The 23,741-nt window shown below is 40.0% G+C and overlaps 2 protein-coding genes across 3 annotated transcripts in view; one reads left to right on the top strand and one right to left on the bottom strand.

Annotated features, from left to right (window-relative positions):
* Positions 1-2,179: 2,179 nt before the first annotated feature.
* On the top strand, positions 2,180-20,421 carry CENPJ (centromere protein J). Of its 2 annotated transcripts, none has more exons than XM_057368480.1 (17): positions 2,180-2,219; positions 3,675-4,181; positions 5,210-5,333; positions 6,111-6,344; positions 6,989-7,133; positions 8,458-8,563; positions 8,871-10,494; positions 13,725-13,857; positions 14,657-14,822; positions 15,885-16,124; positions 16,752-16,851; positions 17,975-18,072; positions 18,711-18,809; positions 18,919-19,059; positions 19,171-19,255; positions 19,364-19,484; positions 20,098-20,421. In XM_057368480.1, exons 2-17 carry the CDS (start codon positions 3,804-3,806, stop codon positions 20,288-20,290), a joined length of 3,987 nt encoding a protein of 1,328 aa, XP_057224463.1. In that variant the 5' UTR covers positions 2,180-2,219; positions 3,675-3,803; the 3' UTR covers positions 20,291-20,421. The 2 variants fall into 2 exon arrangements, with proteins under 2 accessions (XP_057224463.1, XP_057224462.1); XM_057368479.1 differs by having other exon boundaries at positions 17,972-18,072.
* Positions 20,422-22,557: 2,136 nt separating this feature from the next.
* Positions 22,558-23,741, bottom strand: part of RNF17 (ring finger protein 17) — a 37,623-nt gene continuing 36,439 nt past the window's right edge. Inside the window, exons 34-35 of the mRNA XM_057368470.1 lie at positions 23,013-23,202; positions 22,558-22,656 (exon numbers count right to left, since the gene is read on the bottom strand). Of these exons, the coding sequence (XP_057224453.1) occupies positions 22,558-22,656; positions 23,013-23,202 (289 nt within the window). The remainder of the gene's footprint in view (positions 22,657-23,012; positions 23,203-23,741) is intronic.

Genomic DNA, 23,741 nt, shown 5'->3' with positions numbered 1-23,741 from the left:
GGGATGGTCCTGTTGAAACACAGGCCTCACTTGATGTAAGTGACATAAGCACTTTAATATAGGCATGAATTAGCAGAAGTTTAGTGACTGCTGCATCTGACYGTAACTACTTCTGCAAGCAGGAGCCGAGCCTTAGTGTGCTGAAGTGGTAAGAAGGGAGAGACGTTAGCTGCTGCACTGAACTTTATCTGCTTCTGTGAGAAGCGAACTACCCCTGGTGGGCTAACGTGATAAGGAGGGAGAGGTGTGTTAGCTGTCACGAAAGGCTAGAAAAATGCAAACTCATAGGTTTTCTTTTTTTTCTTTTCTTTTAATAGACAATAAAAGAACATAATCAATGAAGTACAGTTACAGAAAAGCATAATAGCAATTAGGTAATGTGATGGATATGTTAGATAGGAACTGTGTACCATGGTTGTAATCCTAGGATAAAGAAACCACAAGTTATGTAAAACCCCAGCCTTTAAAACTGTAGCGTTTAGATAAGCAAACAAACAAGGGCAGATGCCAGAATTGTGAAGTATAAAAGCCTGCGTAAAATGAACCACAGTCAGACATGCACATGGAGCTGGTAACCCCTGCAGGATCTCTTGGTGCCTGAATGTGTGTTTTACTTTACAGTACCTGCTGTGGAATAGATTCCTTTGGATCACTTTGCAGGGTCAGATGCTGGACTCCATGACACTGGAGTTGGTCCCTTCCAACTCAGGGCATTCGATGATTCTTTGAGCTTTGAAATATGTGACAGAGATCAGGATTTGGAGTTAAAACCTGTCCAAAGCATGTCCCCAGAAACTTTTTTCTCCCTTGAATGAGATGCTCCCTGATCTCTCTCATTATCAATTAATGTTAACTCTTTTCTCTTATTTCCCAGAGAACAAAATTTCTTAAGGAATTTTAGCAGAGTTTGGCTTTACTGGTTTTGAATGGCAAAATTTCCAAAATTCAAAATCAGAAYTTGCATTTGAATTAAAATTATTATATTTAATCTTTCTGTTCAGAATTAATAAACACTTGTAACTAGAATACTGTGTTGTTGCAGCATCTAATAAGAAACCTATGCAAAATGTAACTGGTGATGATTACCACTGGTTTAGTTCTTATAATTTTAATTTATGTTGGTGAACATCCGTAAGGTCTCAGTAGCCTCAAAAATAATTCACACAAGTACTCAAGCTTGTACTTCACGATCAAACCACAAACTCAACACCACTGTCAGTAATAGATTATATTTTTAGCACATAGAGGGATCATCCAACAATACTCCATGAATAATCTGTAGTCCTGTAAGATCCTAAATGTGCAGGTAAATTGGAAAAAAAACCCCAAAGTCCTCTATTAGTATTTTCCTACTAAAGATGTCAAAGGGCCTGAATTAGAAAGACACAAGTACAAATCCTTCTATATTCTACCACATTAGCTTATCACTGTTAMTGCAGAATCCAGTCTGGGGACAATCCTGCAGACAGCTTATTTGTAACTTGCGAGACCAAAGTCCAGGAAAAATGGCGTGAGTATAGCAGAAAGAGGTCTATGTGACTTAGAAAGAAACAGCGAAAATTAAAACGAGTAGGCACCTGAAAATGCTGCCCTGGGCTGGTACAACCCAGAGCTCGGTGCTGTACCCGCTCACAAAAGCTCCAGGACCGGGACACAGCCAGCGACGCTCTATGGCTTTCTGCAGTTCAGAGGAAAACTAATTTCGCTCACTAAGAGCATGCCTAAAGAACAAAACGTCAGAAAGCCTGGGGATGCTTTTCGCCCATTCATGTTTGCCTTTCTCCCGCCCTGCTGTTATTTAAAGTTTAAAAGGTTGTGAGTAGCCACAGCTTAAGCACAGGGGAAGCCCGCAGCCTCGCCCCAGCGGCAGAACGGCGCTGATCCAAGAGACCTCCGCGAAGGGCCACCAGAGGGGAGGACCCGGGAGCCACCCCGACCTGCGGGACGCCGCTGGGAGGCAAAGACGGTCCCGATTCCAGAGCGGATCCCGCCAGAGCTTCCCGCCCGGAGAGCCCCGGCACGAACAGCGCAGAGCCGCCGCTGTGTATGCCCATCAACGGCCTTCCCGCCGCGGAGGCTCCTGGGAGCTGTAGTCCCAATTCGCCGCCTTCTCCGGCCAGCTCGAGGCGGTTTTGCCGCGCTCGAACTACAGCTCCCAGCATGCGGCGCGCCGGGGCGGTGCTCGCCTGTGGCGCCGGGAGGCTGTGCGATGGCGGCAGGTTTGTAATAGAAGAAGGCTGTGGCTGTGGGAGCKGGGCGCGTCTGCGAGAGCGGCCTGAGGAGCGGGGTCGGGGCTGCTGCCTCGCTGTGTGTGAGGGGCCGCGAGTCGGAGCTGTCGCGGTGCGGGTGCTTCGGGACCGCRGAGCGCTTGGGGCGTTCTCTGTGAGGGCCGTGCCGGTGTCCGTGTCCTTGAGGGGAGGAGGGCTCTGGGCCCGACGCCTCGGCTTGGCAGTGCTTAGGAACGTGTCTGTGCTCGACTCCTCACCATCGACCTTTGTGGGGATTCCTTTTTCCTTCCTCCCCTTCCCGGAGTGGATCAGCCTGGTCCCTGCCGGCTGCTCCGGTTGGCACGAAGGTGTTGCCGTAAATTTCCTGGGGAAGTTTACATTGGCAGGCGGCTTCAAAAGGGTCTCCGAAAGGTGACGAGTAAAACTGATCGCGAASCTTGTAAGCTTGAATTTGCCCATGCGGAAATCTGCATCTCGCTAGGAAACTTGGCTTAGCGTCTCAAAACCTAAGGCAATTGGAAAATACTCTATGGTGGTATTTCGCTGTTTCTCCCAGTCGCAGTTTCAAAACTCTGGTTGGAAGCAAACTCTGCGGGAAAACTGAGAGCTGGMACGAACCGATCTCTTGGGAATGAGGAAGCTTTAATTTATTTCCTTATCAGCAGGGGTGTTGAAAATGGGCTGCTGTGGTTTTCTGTCCTTGGTCCCCTGGCCCCTGSTCTCGTCTGTATTCCCCTGACACACCACATGCACAGGTAGATAATTACTTGCCCTAGGATTAGTTTGAGGAAGCACATCTGAGTGGCCCGGCTYCTGTTGCCACTGTCAGCAACAGTTTTGTCTCTTTTTCTTCCTAAATGAGGTAATCACTTTGGGTCTCCTTCCTAATCAAATTCATTCATGGTTTATCGCAGTTGTAGGATTTTTTGCACAATTTAAACTTTCCTTTGGATGGATTTTAAAGAAGCTTTTTGGGAGAAGAAAACTAACAGGCAGTATGGTTGTAGAGTTTCTGTGAGACGCTAAGAGGAAATGAAAATGATAAAGCATTGCATTGAAATATGTGCATTAAAATGTTTGCATTTAGGTGAACATATCTGAAACTTTGCATTAATATGAAGGTCATGTGGCAGAAATCTCTCAGCTCATCAAATCACTTCTTTTGTTGTAAGCATTTAAAAAAAAATCTGAATCCCTCTCAGCACTACTGAAGAAAATATTCAGCTTTATAATATTTGAGATTATATTAACTGCACTCAAATGACATGATTAAGCATTGGATTAAGAATTGATTTTCTCCGCAGAAAGTGTTTGTTACTTGTCCAAATTGTTTCTACTGATTGGGATTTGTTTTTATTAATGCACTTGGTGGTTGTAAGAAAGTAACTTTCTTTTACTGGTAATCTGATATAGATTTCTTATTTTGTTTATCTGCTTAATTTCTAGGTGCTAAAAGCAGATAACTGTCYATACCAGCTAGCTGGAACTTTGAAAGTGATGTTGTCCTAACCCTACATAATGTAATGTTGTTGTRTTAATGCTGATCAGCAAAGAAATTGGAATACAATTTGCAAGATGCCAACTGTTGAAAATCCAAGTGGTGAGCAAAACTTCAGTGCACATTGGATATTTAATAATACCCGTGCTGGAGTCTTACTAGATCCTAATTTTACTGGTTTGAACTTCAATAAAGAACATTTGTTATCTGTACCTGAAAACATCACAGCTTTACGTGAAGAAGCATTGCATCTTTCAGACAGCTGTTCCTTAAGTGATGACTCCCTATGTGAAGAGTCTGGCAGGTCTCAGACACGTCAGCAACGGACCACTGGAGCACCTTTTCCAGGTGCAGCATGTAATGTAGAAAACTCTAAATCAGACTTAGTCCATGGTGAAGTGGATGGTCAGACAAAATCCAGTCACAGCGATCCACTCTTACAAAAGCTTGAACAGGTAAGAATCCTAGAATTCCTTGACATACATCCAAATAATTAAGATTATTTTGTTCTGGCATATGATTTGTCATTCCTGCAAGTGAGCAAACTCCATGCAACCTATAAGCCACAGCAAGCGTAAAGAGCAAATCGTAAGTTACAGTTAGGCTGACATAAAAGTTGGTGTCTTGCTCATGGTGTGCATTTACTGCAAGTCTAACTACCATTGTTTCCAGGCGGCACAAGTTCCAGTTTRAAATGAAATTGTTCTCAAAATCATTTTACCTAAAGGTGCACACAGTTTTACAATACTTCTTCACTTGAGGCTGTGGAAATGGGGTGCTGGTCATTGCAGTGGTGCTACTTGACCACAAATATTCACAACATGCTGAAGTTGTATGTTCTTGTATCTGTAGCAACATCCTTTGTTAGTTCTCAAAAGAAGATGTGAACATGCATATACCATGGTTCTGTTTAGATGAAGAGAGATGTTAGTGTTGAATGTGATAAAGTATCCAAGTCATTAGGACAAAAAGGGCTCGAATTATAATGCTGTTATGTTACTTACAGTTTGTTTTCTAATGCAAGTGTGTCGATCAATCCACTGTAAGTGGTTGCTGTGTGTTGGCTTGTAGCTCTTCCGAACTACTGCATACAAATAGTGTTAGTTGCAAGTGTTGAGCAGCACATCAATAGACCTTGCTGTTAAGGACTTGTCCACTCTACCAGGAGCTACATCAGCATAAATCCCTATGTCTGTTCACTTGAGTGGAGAGAGGGGGAGAGTGTGTGTCTCTGGAGTAAAATTCCATGAGTTACCAGGTGCTATAAAAGTTTTCTCCCATATTTTACATGATAGGAGAATACTTACCCACTTTTAAAATATTGACAGTAGTATCAATTGGTGTCTAAATAAATACTAGATGGTTTATTCAGAGGAATTAGTAAGTGTCATTGAAATGTTATTGACAATCTATAACAAAATAATTCTGTGGTACATTCTAAGTAAATGTAACCTCTAATACATTTATTTTTTCATTTGAAAAGCTGAAGGAATTGCAGCAACAGAAACAGGAACAGTTAAAGAAACAACAGTTGGAACAACTTCAAAGACTAATGGAAGAGCAGCAGAAACTACTTAGCATGGTGTTTGGTCAGACAGGAGCTCTTGGTAAGCTGAGAAAGAAAGCACATGATGTACTTTGAATAAACTGAAAATTTAATCTCATTTCCCAGTTAAAATCTGGAAGTGTCTTCTGTGTTCTTCATCTTCAGATTGCTTGATTAGTCAAAGATAAATGCTGCATTGCTTCTGTGCCTGAAAATTGAGTACTAGTGAAGAAGAATACTGCCCTGTTTTTATAAAATACCAGCTGTAATTGTGACGTGATCAATACRTGCTATGATGGGAATCCTTGCTTCACAGTACATGTATTAAAGTGTAAAACAGTTACTTYCCTTTCTGCTTAGCTGTTTCTCACAGTATTTTTGATTACTTTAAGCTTCCAGTGTAGCCAAATGAAGTAGTCCCTCCTTGTTTGTGCTCCCACATACCACATTCGGGTGATAAACTGAACTAAAACAGAGAGAGCTGATGCATTTTTAAAAAGAGACTYGTGACCTATATCAGTTATATTTGTTTGTTGGGTGCAAGGAGAGGGGACAGCTCTTGGCTGGGAAAAGCTTTTAGAATTGAGCAGAGCTACTTTGTGTTCTTGGCAGTGTCAGTCCAACTTGACTTAAATGATTTTCTTTCACTCTGCCTACCTGAGAAAATTAAATTAGGGCTTATTTTAGAATAAAATCAAGATTGCCTAATCACTTATTCTTGATCAGTAACATAAGGGTGTGATTAATCTTGCCCTTCAGTGTCATTCCTTCTCTCTTGTGGAGCAGTAGTTTTGTGATACAAATRGAATGACAGCATTTTGTTTCTTCCCATTTCAAGGTTGTGCTCTAACAGCTCAAAGTCAAAAGTTAAGCCCTGGGCATCCAGCAGGCTTAGCAACTTCACCTCAWTTGCCATCATCTGGATATCAGAATATCTTTGAAGACAGAGCTCATGCTTTGATTATTTCTTCTCATAAACAAGACAATGATTCTTTACCAAAGCTGAACAACGAAGAATGCACCTCATCTTTGATGAACAATCATTCAGAAGTGTCTCCCTGTGAAAAGCAAGGTCTGTGTGTGCCTCTGAAAAGGCAAAATTGTTTAAACAACAAGGGAGACAAATGCATTTCTGCTTAGTCATTTAGAGAAAGACARCTTGTGGTGCATTTTTTCTCCTTGTAGTTACTGAGAGTAGTCTTCTGCTACTTGTTTTGAAGCTCTTCTCTTTTTTGTTGGTTTACTTGATATGYTGGTTGCTTTACTGACAGCTTACAGTCCTCAGACTGTTCCTGTTGTCCATGTGAGTTTGGGTAAAAGCAGCAGGAGACAAAAATTAAATTCTTTTCAATTTATGCACATATATATGGGAAACAGAAGCTTGACAAGAGAGCTCATCAGTACAGCAGACATCAGAATTTATGCAGTTATTTTTGTAAGCCGAACATTAACAATAGCAAAGCAGATAAACAATCAGAATGGATTATTTAAGGTCTGTGCAATTTTTTTAATGCATAGTTGCTTGTTCCTTTAGAAAGGAAGTGCAAATTTAAATAAGAATAAATTGGGGGAAATTTTAGAACTATTTTGTATAGGAATTGGATTAAATGGCCATGAAACTCCCTTCTGGTTTTAATCTGACTTGAATGCTGCTTAAAGTATGTGCTGAAAACTGATGTTGTTAGGATGAAAAAAAAAATTATATTGCTTTCACAGGAAAACACATGTGGTGTCCAGAAAAAAAGATGGAATTATTAATGGAGAATGAAGACAATCACATTGATCCTTTAGGTGTGGGAAGCGCAGATCTCCTGGAAAATTCCAGTGTAGGTGAACAGTTGCGGACTAAYACAGAGGAAAGGTAATTCAGACCATGATGATGCAGTTTTTATCAAGTAAGAAAAGTTTGGTTGAATTCTGAGTCCTGAGTCAGAGGGATGCTCTCAATTAGTATGGCTTTCTTAACAAAAGATTATGTTTTCCTAGGTACTGTGGGGACCTGTGGTAAGAGGATCTTGCTTGGAATTGTTTGTGCTGTAAAAGATGTGATGATGTGTGTTGGTGTGCAGCCTGGGGTAATGACAGCTTACAAGCACCTTTTAGCATAAAAGCAGTTATGATTATTGTTCCCAGTTTGATTTATTACAGTCTCCTATCCACTGTTATTTGCTGAAAGAAGTAGTATAAGGGAGGAATGCAAGGCTGTGTCTTTTTAGTTTATTACCAGGAGTTGTGATGGTTTGAAATGTTCAAGGCCAGGTTGGATGGGGCTCTGAGCAACCTGGTCKAGTGGAAGGTGTCCCTGCCTTATATACTGAGCAAAAAGCAAGAGGATACCAGAGGAGGAAACTTGAGAAAACTTGTGAGKTCACGTAAAAACAGTTTAATAAGTAGAGAAAAGAGGGGAAAACCCCCCAAGTGATGCATAAGCAGTTASGCTCCACATCCCACAGCAGACCAGTGCCCACACTGTCTCCGAGCAACAGCTGCTTTTGGAAGACAAAATCACCAGTTTTTACTGATGAACACGATGGTTTATGGCATTGAATAGCCCTTGGGTCAGTTTGACTCAGTTGTCCTGGCTGTGTCTCCCCTGTGGTAGGTCTTAGCCAACTCCAGCCTGCTTCCTGTGGTGAGGAGCAGCATAAAAAAACAAAGAAAGCCTTGATGCTGTGCAAGCAGGGTTCAGTAATAGCTAAAACATTACTGTGTTATCAATGCTGTTGCAGTCACAAAGCCTAAACAAAGCTATGAAAAAAGCTCACTCTGTGCCAGCCAGACCAAGTACTCCTGTGAAGGAGGAGGAATATCAAAGGGGGACAAAGGGAACATAATCTCAGTAGCATTCCTGAGTGGAGAGGTGTACTGTAGAAATGGGCAATGTGACTAAACTATGAGTGGAAGTCGGGTGATTTGGCCAAAAGAAAGTGTCAYGAAGAAAAGCAGTAAAAGAAGAAAAAGCAGCAAAACCTGCATACAGTCTCTTTCAGATATGTATATTAACTATTGGAGGGATTAGATAAACATATAGTGTTAAAATGCATTTCTCAGATTCATTTAATGCCTAAAGCATCTCAGAATTTGCCATCTTTTATTCAATTACACCTTGAGTCTTTGAATTCCGGTGATGTTAAACATAGTTATTTTATACAGAATTATAAGAGTTATTTTTGTAATTACACTAGACCTATTAAAGCTGCAATGCATGAGAAGAAACAGACTTTTGAAGAATTTTTGGAAGAACAGATACAACTAGAACAGCAGCGTCTGGAGCAGAACCAGAAGTTACAGGTTATTTATTATTACTTTTAAAAACTTTGTTTCTTCTTTATATATTGTGCTTTGACGTGATAGGTGCTTTAAAAGTGTACAAGGAAGGCCCTAGCATGGAAAGCTAACAGTAAATGCAACACTCACATTCTTAAAAATAACACAATAAGCCCCAAATATTCCACTTGCTTAAGTCTTTAGAAACCCATTAGAAATGTACCTGAAATTCCTACTAAATTCCTACTCGTATGTGGGATTTATTTGGAGATATCTTCAAACTGTTTAAAGAGCTTTCTAACATTTTATGGTTGGCTTTACTTATTTTCAGGAGTCAAATGGATCTGCTGTTGAAAAACCAGTGATCAAGAGACCCTTCCTGAAAAGAGGAGAGGGTTTAACAAGATTCACTAATGCCAAGTCTAAAATTACAAAACTTGGAGAAAACACCTCAAAACTTCAACAAAGGACTTCAGATGACAGAAATGTTATTAAAGTGGACAGATCACAAATACAGAAGAAAACTGTTCCTCCTGGCAAAGAACTGGTCTCTGAAAATCCTTTTGCATCATGTAAAATATACAACCACCCCAAAAAAGTAAAACGTTGTCTAATTCAGAAGACAGTGGTATTCAGGAATCACAATGGAGAAAATAGCTTGCCATTAGAAACAAGAATGCAATCAGGAAAAAATCATGATGGACAGATGAGAGATTCTTACCCACCAGAAATTAACAACAAAATAGAAAATAAAGAGAACAGAGTAGAATTTGCTAAGTCTATCACTGGCAAAACCAAAAACAAATTACCTGGCACAGAAAAGTCTCAGATGTCTCAAGAATTGACCAGTGCCTTCTCTAATTCTAAATGTCCCATAGCTCACCCTGTACAAGATTCAGAACTGTCTTTTGAACTTTCATTTCAGAAAAAACTGGAGAACTGGGATAAAGAAAAAGAAAAAGAGAACCTAGAATTAGATGAATTTTTGTTTCTAGAACAAGCGGCAGATGAAATATCTTTCTCAAGTAATTCCTCGTTTGTGCAAAGGATCTTGGAAAGAGACCAGCAAACTTTAAAAGGCCGTAGGATGTCTTCTACTCCTATCAAGGCAAAGCAGCAGCAAGATAAGGCACTGGCCATTGAACTTACAAATGAGAGAAATAAAAGGGCAGAGTGCATAGTATGGGAAAATATAAATGATAGCCCAGTTATGCATACAGCCTCAAATTCAGGAGCAGATTTTATGATGAAGGATCCATTGAGTAAAACAGATGGTGCCATATTTTCAGCTTCTTCCATGAAAGCAGCTCCTGCTTTAAAAAGTAATCACTGGATTGTAAATGAAGATAAGGGTGAGGGCAGTGGYGATACTACTACAGATTCTGAGAGTGAATTTGGGGACACATTGAGGCATGATGACAAAGAAGCTAAGACATCCTGTGTGAGCYATAGGGAATGTGATCCAGAATTTTTTGATAGTGGAAGTTCTGTTGCAGATATCAGCAAAGAGGGCAAAAATGGACATGCTGACCTTGGCTTGCCAGACAAAGATTGCAGTGCACTGTCAAAGCAAAAGATTAGAAAAGCTACAGATGATCACAGAAGTGTGTCATGTATAAGTAGGAATAAGTTTGAATTTGATGATGAAAGAACATGGAGTGATCTTGATGAAAATTATGTTAACAGTGATTTACCTGAAAAATATACTAAAATACCTTTTCAGATGGACTTTTCCAGTAAGAATGATACAAATGTTCCAGATAAAACAATAAAGAGAAAAGTTGYCTCAAAGAAAGCGGATGAAATGTCCAATGAGTCTGCAGTGGGCAGTRATTCAAATGGACCTCCTATATCAAACCTGATGATGAAACTGTTYCCTTCACTGAAGCCAAAGCAGAAGGCAGGCTGCCACCCGGAGCGTGAAACCAAACCAAATGTGGAACAGGAACCAGGAGGTGAGAGAACAGCAAGTGGTAGGAAGTGGTGAAGAAGGCAAATCATACAAGTCTTTCCTACTAGTGTTTAAATTGCAACCTCCAATTACCCCAAAGGGTGTAAGTACAGATTTCTGCTGCAGGAAATTGGCCTATTCTCCCCCTACATCTCCTCTGGTTGCATGTCTGATGCCAGATCTAACAATTACACAGCTTGAGAATGATGGGTGAAAATTTCCTTTTAAAAATTTATTTATTTAATTGGGATTTTTTTTCCTTCCCTCTGGAGGCTTCAGCTCATTGAAGTAACTTGATCTGGARCTGTTTGATCACTGTTTCTGAATGAGGGAAAATATCAAAGGCAAGCTGAAAATGAAGTGGTAGCTTACTTTCCACCACAGTGGACTTATACCACAGTAGGGTAATGCTGTTCACTGCTAGCTTAACTTGTTCCTCCTATAAAATATAAGGGAGTGGCAGACTTGTCCTTGTTTTCCAATTTCTACGGAATTCATGCGGAATATGGGAAATGTGGATTCATTTTTCTGCATTGTCCAAGTTAATTTTGTCTATATGGTCCACAGTCTGTGGAGGACTGCCTCTAAAACGCCCTGTTGCAGCTCTTGCATTTCTGCTGTCATTAAAAATTGAGTTGTTCAGKGAACGTATTATGGCACAGCCTAGTATTTAAATCTTTTGTCTGTAAGGTTGTGATCTTGGTTTCAGGTTTTGCTCCAATGAATGTTTAGGATTTTGTTTAGATTTTTATGACAAGCCAGTTGATGTAATGTTTTTGGATTTCAGTAAARCCTGTGATACCATCTGTTAAGTGCCCTTCTGGACAAAATGTTCAGCATTTAGCTGGATAAACACATTGTGTGATGGGTGAGCAACTGGCTCACAGGTCGGGCACAAAGGATTACAGGGAAGGGAGTGACATCAGGCTGGTGACCTGTCACTAGTGGGATTCCACAGTGCTCCATTTTAGGACCTGTGCTCTTCAGTGTCTTCATAAATGACTTGGACCCAGAACTGGAAAGAATAGTAAGTAAGTTTGTCAGTCATACGAAATTGGGAAGAGCTGCTGACTCCCTCAAAGGCAGGGAGGCCCTGCCGAAAGATCTGGACAAATCAARCTGGGCAATCACCAGCCATATGAAGTTTATCAAGGGCAACTGCCAGATTCTGCACCTTGGATGGGACAACCCTGCATGTATTGACTGACTGGGGAGTGAAATGCTGGAGAGCAGYRCYRKGGAAAGGGACCTGGGGGTCCTGGTTGGTGGTAAGTTGGATGTGAGCCAGCAGTGCCCTGGCAGCCAGGAGGGCCAAGCGTGTCCTGGGRGGCATCAGRCACAGCATTGGCAGCCAGACAAGGGAGGGGATTGTCCCGCTCTACTCTGACCTGGGGCAGCCTCACCAGTTTGGGGTACCAAAATATAAGAAAGACATTAAACTATTGGAGAGTGTCCAAAGCAGRGCCACAAGGATGGTAAAGGGCCTTGAGAGGAAATCATATGAGGAATGGCTGAGGTCACTTGATGTGTTCAGCCTGTAGGAGAGGAGACTGAGGGGAGACCTCATCACAATCTGCATCTCCTTGTGAGGGGAAGTAGAGGAGCAAACAYGAAGCTCTTCTTCGTAGTGACCAGTGACAGGACCTGAGGGTGAGACACAGGCCTCACTTGACAAACTGCCTTAGCATAAATGTGAATTAACAAAGACTTAAGTGTGACTGCTGCGTCTGTAACCATTTGTGCGAGCAGGGAACTACCCCTATTGGGCTAATGCGATAAGAAGGGAGTGATGTGCTAGCTGTCACAAAAGGTTGGAAAAATGTGAAGTCATAGGTTTTAGTGGTAGAAAAGAGATAGAAAAGAGAATAATGTAATCAATGAAGTACAGTTATAGAAAAGCGTAATAGCAGGTGAATGTGATGAATATGTTAGGAACTGTGTACCATGTTTGTAATCCTAGGATAAAGAAACCACAAGTTATGTAAAACCCCAGCCTTTAAAACTGTAGCTTTTAGATAAGCAAACAAACAAGGGCAGATGCCAGAATTGTGAAGTATAAAAGCCTGCATAAAATGCACCACAGTCAGACATGCACATGGAGCTGGTAACCCCTCCAGGTTCTCTTGGTGCCAATGAATATGTGCTTTACTTTACAGTACCTGCAGTGGAGTAGATTCCTTTGGATCAAGGGAATGGCCTGAAGCTGTGTCAGGGGAAGTTTAGGCTGGATGTCAGGAAAAGGTTCTTCACCAGAGGGTGGTTTGGCTCTGGAACAGGCTCCCCAGGGAAATGATCACAGCATGAAGCCTGACAGAGTTGAAGAAGTGTTTGGGCAATGCTCTCAGGCACATGGTGTGACTCTTGGGGGTATACTGCGCAGGACCTGGAGTAAAACTTGATCGTTTTGGGTCCCTTCCAACTCAGGATATTCTATGATTCATATGAAAGCTGCTACTTCTATCGTTTTTCTGGAGAATTGATTGTGTAGGGTTGTTTAAAGATGGCTGCTAAGAGTTTGCAGGAAGAGGGTTAGGGTTGGGGTTTTTTTTACAGCATTTCAAAGTATTTAAGAATGAGCAAGGCAACCACCTACACAKCATCAGTATTTAGTGTATTCTGTTGCATACTCAGACTCTGAAACCCCTGGGATTCTTAAGTAGTGACTGAACAGCAAACTGGGATGGGACAAAAGCCCCCAAACCCTATGCCTTTATAGGTCTCTGCAATAGATGTCACATCAGTGATGAGTGCGAAGACTTTGTGGTGACTAAAACTTGAAAAAACTTACAACCATAAACTTTCCGGTTTGATATACCCAATACCATCGTAATGTATACATGTACCTGGTACGTATATATGGTATGTACCTATACATGTACCATATACACTTCATTTTATTTCTGTGGTTTGATGTGAAGTTCTTCACATTCTAGTTCCCAATATATATCTTTAGTTCCACCAAGATGAGAGATATATTCAATACTTAAAAGTACTGCAAAAGTGATAGATCTACTCCATATTTGAGGTACTTGAGTCAATAGTGCAGGGTGTTTTAAAACCTAACTTCTGTATTACTTGGATATAAAAGTATTTTGCAATATTACTGCTGTCTCTAAAATAGGATTACTTGTTTTTTTTWATTTTTAAATTATTTTTAAGCTGGTGTGTGATAATTGCTTACTTCAGTCTTATGGATGCCATTTAGATAATTCACATCTGGCTGTTCTTTGACAGGAAACCCTGTTCCATCCCAGCTACTGAGAGAGAGACTTGCTGACTTAGAAAGTGAAATAGAGAGATTCCGAGCTGAGAACACAATTCTGACTAAACTCCGGGAAGAAAGAGAGCAGGCCCTGGCAAGCATCAGGTAATTTTAAATTGCAACATTTTTGTGCATTCACTTACACAGTGTGTTGCAGTGTAATTTACAGTGGAGATAGGTAAAGAAACGAGTTGTTGCTCTATGTATATGTTAAACTGTAATTATTTCATACAAATTATAGTATTAAGAACCACTGCTCGATTAATATGACATCCTTAAAGGCTATACTTGGGAGAACATGTATACTTCTGTTCTGAGGGATAACACAGTCCTCAACTGGTCTTGCAGAATTGGTCTTCATGCTAACATGATTAATATTTTCTTTGGATTGGATATTTATGTGTTCAAACTGAGAATCTTTTAATTTGAACTGGGGCATTTATAAGTGGCATATGGAACAGAGTAAATACCTCTGATGACATAAATGGRGCACACCATTTCCTACCATAGCCACTTTTGTTTTATTTGGGAACAGCATTGTGTCTTTGACTAACATTTAATTTTTGACCTCCTATTAGCAGGTTCTTTTCTCTGGTACTTTTGGGGGTTGGTGTTCTAATGTTTTGAGGAATATTGCAAGATTTTAGCCAAAGTTTTTGTAAATTCAGGGTAACATTTGTGACTAGAAGGTATAAAAATATAAACTGTTGGACTTCAAACACCAACTGTGTGACAGTTCTTATTCCTTAAGTAAAAAATACCATTTATAGGTAAGTCTTCCTGGGGGTAATAGATGCTGAATTGCAATCTGTGACCACAAAATACTGAGTCTTCATTTTCTTCCTTAAAATCCAGATAGAAAGGAGATTTGGGCTAAAACAATGACTTTGTTTCATAATTACAGGAAAGAAATTGCAGACTTTGAACAGAAGAAAGCCCAAGAACTGGCTGAAATAGAAGAATATAAAAAAARGGAAATTAAAAAACTGCAAAAGGAGCGTAAAGTTTTTGAAAAATACACCACAGAAGCTAGAGCAGTTCCAGATAAAAAAGAACGTGATGAAATTCAGGTATAAGAATATATTATTATTCTAGTCCACACAGCAACATATAAGTTAAAGGCAGTCAAGAACTAAATTCTAACTTAGTTGAAAGATCACAAATGACTTAAAAATGGGAACTGTTAGCAGACATGGGTTAGTGGTGAACTTGGCAGTGCTGGATTAACAGTTGGATTCCATGATCTTAAAGGTTTTTTCAAATCTAAATTATTCTAATTGAGGAAGGGAATTATAGTCTTCACAATGCTGCTTGTTGGTTTTAAGGCAAAAACTCCTAATGAGGAAATATTTTTGTCACATTTCCATACTGAAAACTGCTCATTACTATGATAGAATGAGCTTCAACTTTAAAACAGAATTACTGAAGTTAAAACATTAAGTTTTTATTCATGGTAGTGGATCAAAGGGCAAACCAAAACTCCACAGGGGTTTCATTCTGTCTACAACTCTTGTACAGTCTRTGTAGTAATCTTCTACAATTTTCAAAGTTGCATTTTATTATCACTTCTAGGTCTTTAGGTATYAGATGTAAGGAACAAGATCTGTTTGTTGCTTCATTGTCAGGATGTATGGTATATGAGATGTACAAACAAGCCATATCAAACACCACAAGGATTTCCCTCTTCCTTTCCTACAATTTTTCCTTCAAAAAACTGAATTGACATTTGCTAAATGTCTAGGCAGATTTATGTGTTTGGTTTGATTGTGTCCTCCCTATTTTCCTGTGCCCAGATTTTTGAAGGACCCTCCAAGGGTAGCATTAATGATTTTGTGTTTCTGTCTCAAGTGTATTTGTACTGGCCAATCTATGAAGTGTAAAGGATACCAAGAAAGTAAGAAAAACATCTGTGACTGGAGTAGAGGTTATAACGTTGGTAGTTTAAAGTAAATAATAACTCTTTCAGGGAACAAAACATTTCCTGCCTGCMCTATGAAGCTGATCTTTTTTGCCACATGTGCGTTTTTCGCTTGTGCTTGTATTTCTATAAGAAACTAAATTATACTTTAATATATTTAAAATGAAAACTATACTTAAAATTGATACTTCATGTATAAATATGTTTTTCTAAGGCTTTGAAACAGCAGATTGCAGAGTTACAGGAAGATTTAAAACGAAAAGAGGCAAAATGGTCAACCACCCATCGACGCCTGAAGGATCAAATAGAAGCCTTAGCAAATGAGAATTTGGAACTAAAACAGGAAATCAAAATTATGGAGAAGTTTCGTCTAGAAGCCTGGAAGAAAGTAGAAGCTGCTGGAAGCAAGAATAAAACAGAAAATTCTGGGATGACTCCAAAAAGAGCAGAATCTGTGAGTTATTAATCTTGGGGTTTTAATACATTTGTGTGAACACTTGTGAGTTTTGTGTCATATACTTGGACTCTTAACGGCCACAACTTGCTGTTTACTTTTAATTTACTAATGTGGGGACTACACTATTGGTGACAGACACAGAATTTTGTTAATGTCACATTCTCTCCAAATGTCAATGCTCACAATGYGCAGCATCCCTTTRTTGAGGAACAATTARATTAAAAATTGAAAATTAAAAATAATGCAATTATAAGAGAAAAATCATTGATGGGGTCTAACCTGTGAACTTCTGCCCCTTCAGGATCAACCAGGCAAATCAGAGAGTTCAAGATTGTCTAAAGCAGTTATATTAWGTTTTGAAACTGTAACTATTATTCTGGATAGCTTGCACCAGATTAACGTTCTGGAGTTGTTGGCAGTGAGGGAGAAGATGGAGTCAGAGCCAGAGCTCCAAAGTGCAGCGTGGGCTACATCACCAGAGCTCTTCTGCTAAGTTTCAAAATTGTGCAGTTTGTGAAGAAAGCTTCCAGTAAATTTCATGTTATATACTATAACTTTTGTTGATGCTGTATGAACAGTTATAATTACATGTCACATAAACCACAAATACTTGCTTTCTTTTAGTGTCTACCAAACAGAGGCCCAAAAAGTCGAACAGCAGCTCCGTTTCTTCCAATACAGAAGTGTAGCAAGATAAATAGCAAAAGTTACTCACAGGCAAAAGGTAAAAATATTTATCTAGTCAGAGAATTCTGTTCGTRTAAAATGAATGTGAATTTTTGCTTTGTGGAGTACATTTCCACCTTAAAAGTAGATAGARTGGGAGCTGTCATAGGCTTTAGCATTGGGTGAGATTCTGGAGAAAGCCATGGTAAGACCAACTCTGGTGTGAAAATGCTTTTGGTCATACCTGATGGTCAAGAGCACAGCAGAARCTGCTTTCTGTAATCAAAAATGGCTTTCATCACTGCTTTTCTCCAAGCTKCAGATATTTGTTAGAAGTGTGGAAGGGTTTGGGTTGGAAGGGACCTGAAACACCATCCAGTTCCAACCCCCAGCCATGGGCAGACACCTTCCACTAGACCAGGGTGCTCAGAGCCCCATCCAACATGGCCTTGAACACTTCCAAGAATGGAGCATCCACAGCTTCACTGGGCAACCTRTTCTAGTGCCTCAGGCCCCTGACAGTGAAGAATTCCTTCCCAATGTCTAGATGACTGTGTTGATAGCATCAGAACTGCTGTGTCTCTTCAGAATCTTCTGTTACCAGGATGTGTAATCATATGGGCAATGCTGTAGTAGGTGTTCCTTGTTCACAGTTAGGAGCAAACGCTGTCTGCCTTCCTAAGGGATAATCACATATGCAAAGTACTGCAAGGTACTTTTTTGACACACATGACAGCTCATGCACCTATCACATTACCAGTTAGAGGAGTATGTTCCAGAATGGAAGGTGGTAGGAAGATAGRAAAGACATGGAAAAAATACACTGATCAGTTCCTGTTAAAAGCTTATATAAATCTTCCTTTGTTCCTTATAAAGCATAACTAATAATGTCTAAATTCCTAGGAGGGGAAAGTACTTTGTATCTACAGAGATGAAATAGGAGGCAAAGTGCATTAAGTGCCTGTTGCAATGATTCTTCAATTGTAGCTTCTTGTTGACACACAAAGCAATGGCAGTGATTGATTCTTGGCATGTGCCGATTCTCYTAATAAATGCCCTGCTTTCAGTTTCTACTGCAGTTAAGAGATATGGATGTCCTGTACAGCTTGACCTCCTATATAATTATAACACTTAAACCAGACTTAAAMCTCTCTGTCCACTTTAATTACATGTCTCAGCAGGAAAACTTTCTAGAACACCTGCAYCAGGACTTGCTAATGACAAAAACAACTCTGAGACAATGACAGCACTGGAAGACTCTTCTAAGACTTTTATGGTAGTAAGTACTGTGTCTGGATTTGATTTTCAAAGAGGGGAGGAAAAAGCCTAAAACAGAAAAGTTAATGAGTATCTGAAGGGTGACTGATGGGGCTATTGACTCACCTTCATATGCCATACTAGAAAATGCAGTCAATGAAGAGTGTTTCACCTTTGTCTAGTAGTTGCATTATTCTTTGGCTCAGGAAAAGCAAAGTAATAATATCCTGCTCTTTTGAATTTTGCAAAATGTTTTACCTTTTGAGAGTTAAAAATGGATCATGTGCTGTATGCAGGGCAACTGTGCAAGGATCTTTTAAATAGTTTAATTAATTCTTACATTAATTGCTGTAGGTTACTTAGACTTGAGAGAAGTTGATCATTTCATACCATGAAGTGGATGTCTCAAGGAAATTGAGCATCATGCTGCAACACACTGCTGAATTCTGCTTTAGTCTAGACTACAACTGACCACAGAAAACCAATGATTGCTCAGTCTCCATCTCTTGTACCACACACTTAGAGTTRCTTAAACCCCAGACTGTGTTTATGCCTCCCCATCCTTGTCTCTTTCTGTGAGCTCCTTGTTTCCCAAAATACCTGGCAGCCTAGGAAAAAAATGTMTAAAGACAAATCTTGCATTTGTGTTTGTCATCTCAGGACACCTCTCCAAATGAAGCTCACACGCCACCACCATCTGCTCCTGCATATACAGACAGTGAAGAGATAGAGAGAGAAACTGTTTATTCTGATGGAAAGGTAATATGAGAGCATGGCATTTGGAAATTCTAGAAGACAGCCGTTGTGAAAGATGAATGAGAATGTGAGTGTGAGGGCTCAATACTGACCTCTCTCATGTTTTCATTAGGTTGAGAAGGTTTTGAAAAATGGCTGTCACCTAGTATTTTTCCCAGATGGAACATGGAAAAAAGTGGGTTCTGATGGGAAGACCATAACTATAACCTTYTTCAATGGGGATGTGAAACAGGTTATGCCTGATCAAACAGTGGTATGTATCCTACCTCCATCTCCATTTTTCAATAAATACTTACTTATCTGCATGTGTACATTCATTTAAAACTTATTACAAGTTACATTAAATCTGAATTGTTATCTGCAGATTTATTACCATGCTCATGCTAAGACTACTCACACTACATACTCTGATGGCTTAGAGGTCTTGCAGTTTTCAAATGGACAAATAGGTAAAGAAATCATCAGAATTACTGCCCATATATATATATATATATATATACACACACACATATATACGTATTTATGTAATAAGCATATTGTCTCAAAACACATTTCAGAGAAGCATTATCCTGATGGCAAGAAGGAAATAACCTTCCCTGATCAAACAATTATGAATTTATTTACGGATGGCCAAGAAGAAAGTATCCTTCCTGATGGCACCATTGTTCGTGTGCAGCGGTGAGTTTTTCCTCCTTGGGTCCCCTGGCTTGGGGAAGGGATGACAACACCTGACACTCACCGACAGGGGCACTGTATCATGACAGATGTGTTTCGACAGCTCCTGAAAGCTTACACTGCAATAGACTGTACTGTGAACATGCATTTACTGCTTGAGTTTCAATTTGGGGTTGTTATTGGTAGCATGGAAGAGGCATAAAGACTGAATGCCCAYGTGTATTTTCTCACACCCTAACCTGAGAAACTTTTCTGATTTGTACATAGTTCTAGAAAACATACGAGAACCTGGCTGGTGTGACTAGCAGGTGTGACTGACAGCGGATAAGCGATAGTGCTCAAAATGCTAAGCTTTAAGGTTTCCTTGGACTCTATAGACAATGGACTTAGTGCTGATAAAGTGCAGTGGAGGCTCTTAAGTATAAAAAAGTCATATCAGTTTTGCAGAAACAGGTTTTTGAGTATGAACCAGAGATATTTAACAGCTAGATTTTTCCACAAATACTGTATTTTTTAAAAAGTTTTCCTTCATTTAGGCATACAGATTTGATGTTTTTTTTCTGTGACTAATCTTACACTATTGCATAATTCTTGTTCTTTTTTCCCTTTAATGCAGAGATGGAAGCAAAACTATAGAGTTCAATAATGGCCAGAGAGAGCTCCACACATCACAGTTCAAGAGACGAGAGTATCCAGATGGGACTGTCAAGACTGTATATACAAATGGACAGCAGGAAACAAAGTATGTCTCTGGCAGAGTCAGAATAAAGGACAAGGATGGTAATATTATCATGGACACAAAGTTGTAGACCATGTCAAAACTGTTCAAGTGCTAGMACATGAGCAAAAATAATGTACACTTCTTTAAAGAAGTGAAAACCCTTTAAGCTTGTTGTATATATATTATTTATAGTTTTCTCTAAATAAATTTATTTTTCAGTGGTGCTACTACAGAGTTTTTGCTATTTTTTTTTCCCATTTCTACTTTTAGAGAACAGTTGTTTGATTCAATATTTAGTTGTGGGTGGTTAAAAGGGCATTTTTTTAATCAGCTGTTAGTGAAAACTCAAACAGCTGTAGACTACACCTCATTTTAGCCGTCTGTTTACTTACTGCTCAAATTTAAAGGAGTAATAGCATTGGGCTATTTTTCCTTCATAATCTTATTTTCATCATCTGAGTCAGGGGGCAACAGCATTAGCAGACTACAGTGTCTGCTCTATTAACTGCTCTTCTATACTCATAGGGCTGCCACAGGTGAGAGTGGGGGATAGGTTCTATTCTCCAAGCTACTCAAAACCACCAGAAAATTAACAAAGGTCATCCACTTCTCCCATCTAACAAGGTATTTTTAAGCAGACTTACCTTTTASAATTCTGCAGTACCTACTATCAAAAGGTTGCTGCTAACTCTCACACAGTACAAAATGCTCACTTTCTTCTTGCCTCCTTTGACCCCTCTCCTTTTTCTCCTCAGTGAAGGCAGGCTCTGTCCTTACTCCATGGCCTGTTATACTTGCACTGAGAACTGTGCTCACTCACAAGCAGAAATTGCTTGGTKGGGCAGACAGGTGCTGAATTTTTGGGCAATCTCCAACAGCAGCTCTTACATAATTCAGGGCTAAGTCCCTTTCACATGACAGTTCTCTAGGGCATTTGCAACAGCACCTAGGACATATCTAGTTAACACCAGAGTATGTACTTAAACAGTGACTGGATCCTTCCACTGCTCATCCCATCACACCTGGGCACCACTGCTGAGGTCAGTTTTGGACTCTTGCTTTCATGGGAGCTTGAGGGGAGAAATAYGTGCCGGGGATGTGCGCATGAGCACAGGAGGGTCCCTCTGAGCAGCAGGAGGCTGCTTTACTGGGAGGGTGAGTGAGCCCTGGAACTGGTGGCCTGGAGAGGTGGAATCTTCATCAGACGAGTGTTCTCCTTGGTAATCTAGACAAAGCTCTTCCTGGAAAGACTGGGAGGGGCTGAGCTTTACATGTAAAAGATTAAGTAGAATAAAGACACCCCAAAAAACTTCACACTACAGCAGTAAAGGAAAACAAGCTTTCAGGTGCATGGAACCAAACTTTATTCCCAAACCATGAAGTGAAATAGGTGTAACAACACCTAAAAGTGAAAACAGAAACCAGCAACAATGCAAAGAACTGTGTTTCAGAATGAAGACAGTAATGCATCCCCAACTGTTTGCCCTCTGGTGCTGGATGGAGATGTCTGTCACCAAATAAATCTGAAACACAAGTAAGAGTCATGTCACAATAATAAAGYTATCATCTTCCCTCCATGTCCTCTAACAAGATACTAGAAAAGGTGTCCCAGCATCAGCTTTTGATCTAATTCATTACCACTGTGCATTGGTTCCATCTACTCTTTTGAAAAGGATATGGAACAATACTTAAGGCTCCAAGGTCAAGAGATTGAGATGCAGATATTTAGTTTACTATTTCAATACTAGAAAGTGTTGGGAACATCATCTGTTCACATCTACTAGAATTGTGCTTATTAAATGGGAAGGAAAAATGAAACATAASAGGGTTGGCCAAAAAATCTGAAAATCCAAGTCTCTGGTATTCTGCATGGATAACACATAGTAGAAAGCTCTTCATTAAAAACATTCCATGTTTGACTAGACACGGGAACATGAGTATGTTATCATGGATGTTTGCCTGAGAAACTGCTGAGAACCACCAGCATCTGACATACTAAAAGTAGAAAATAATGATTTTTTTAAATTATTTGGGCAGAGTACACTGCCACACATCTGCAAGTTGCCTTCTTCAGTTACGGGCAGCAGCTCTRTATCACCTTAGGGCTCTTTCTTTCAGTACCTGTAAGTTCTTAAAACTTGTGGGTTTCAGTGGTGATATGTAACGAATCAATTTTTAACAGCTTTTTTGTTTTATATTAAATACCTCACTAATAGGTGGACAGTGTGGACAGAAGGGATTTTTTGAAACAATTAGCTGCCTACATTACTGGCAGTTTATACTTCGCTTAAAACTTCTGAAATGATCCCTCCCCAGTGGTATGAATTTGTAGCTCATGGTCAGTGTACTTACATGTCACTCATCCAACTCTGCAAGCCCCATTTCAACCAGCTTCAGATGAAYCAGATTTCTGTCATCTCCATACAAAGAAATAGTGACCTCTGGTGAAACAGTCTGAAAGKTGACAGTTTTGACAGTTACAGATTTAAATCTCAAGCTAACTGATACTGAAAGTTATTTTACTGTCTGCACTCACTGTCTAAATGGAACAGTGAATATACAAAGAATACCTTCTGTTTTTAAGTAAAGAAAACTAGTTTTAAAATAACAGGAATGCTCAGAAACTTCGTGATTGCCAGATTCAGAAGAACACCACACCATTTTCTCTTAGCAATCCTTCATGACAAATAGTTTTCAATTCTAAACTATGAGGGTTCACATTAAACAAATGCCTAGAAATTAAAATRCTAGTAAGAATTTTAGGCTCCACAAGAACTGGGAGAAAAAAACCCCAAAAGCACATTTCTTACTAGTATGGAAGCCGAGAGACTCTTTCCTTCAACGCAGTCCACCATGGTCCACAATGCTTTCAAGCTCCATTCTGGGGAATAAGGAATTCTTTCCATATTTTTGTCATCTGAAGCAGGTTTAAATCCAGCCAACAGAACTCGAACTGCTTGAACTGGGTACTTCAGCAGATGTAAAGGGATGTGACGCAATCTGAAACAGAAAGAAGCCTTTGCCCATAGCAATCCACCCTGCCAAGCCCACCCGCCAGTAAGGACATCAGGATGGCCAAATGGCTCATGCRGTACATTTACAGTGTGGGAACTAGGACTGGACTCCCTGCTCTAAGGGAAAATACCAGCATCAGATCCAACAATTCCTCAGGCAGGGCACAGCCCCCTGCAGGACTCTGTACAGGAACTATCAAAAAGCTGCCCAACATCAAAAACCCCTCCCTACTGCCATGCTTGGGGAGGAGTCTCAAGTGCCTAACACAGACTGGAGYAAAGGAATCCAAGTGCAAATCATCACAATGCAACTCCACAAACCTTTGTGGTCCAAAGTGCTTCATGYCTGAATGTGCTCTAGAAACACTACKGGAAATAGGTACCTGGAKTTKATATTCTCATCTCCTCATTCCTCTATCTATCTATCCTAGAAGCAAGAGAATGGGGAAGCAGAGCAGGAAATGCAACCCTGAAATAAAAGACACTGTCTCCCAAGACCCTAACAGACTGTGAAGCACAAAATCT

This window comes from Malurus melanocephalus, unplaced genomic scaffold (assembly GCF_030028575.1).
Source record: "Malurus melanocephalus ecotype Western Australia unplaced genomic scaffold, MMel_1.1 scaffold_93, whole genome shotgun sequence".
Taxonomy (NCBI): domain Eukaryota; kingdom Metazoa; phylum Chordata; class Aves; order Passeriformes; family Maluridae; genus Malurus; species Malurus melanocephalus.
This window is presented reverse-complemented; position numbering and strand designations above follow the sequence as displayed.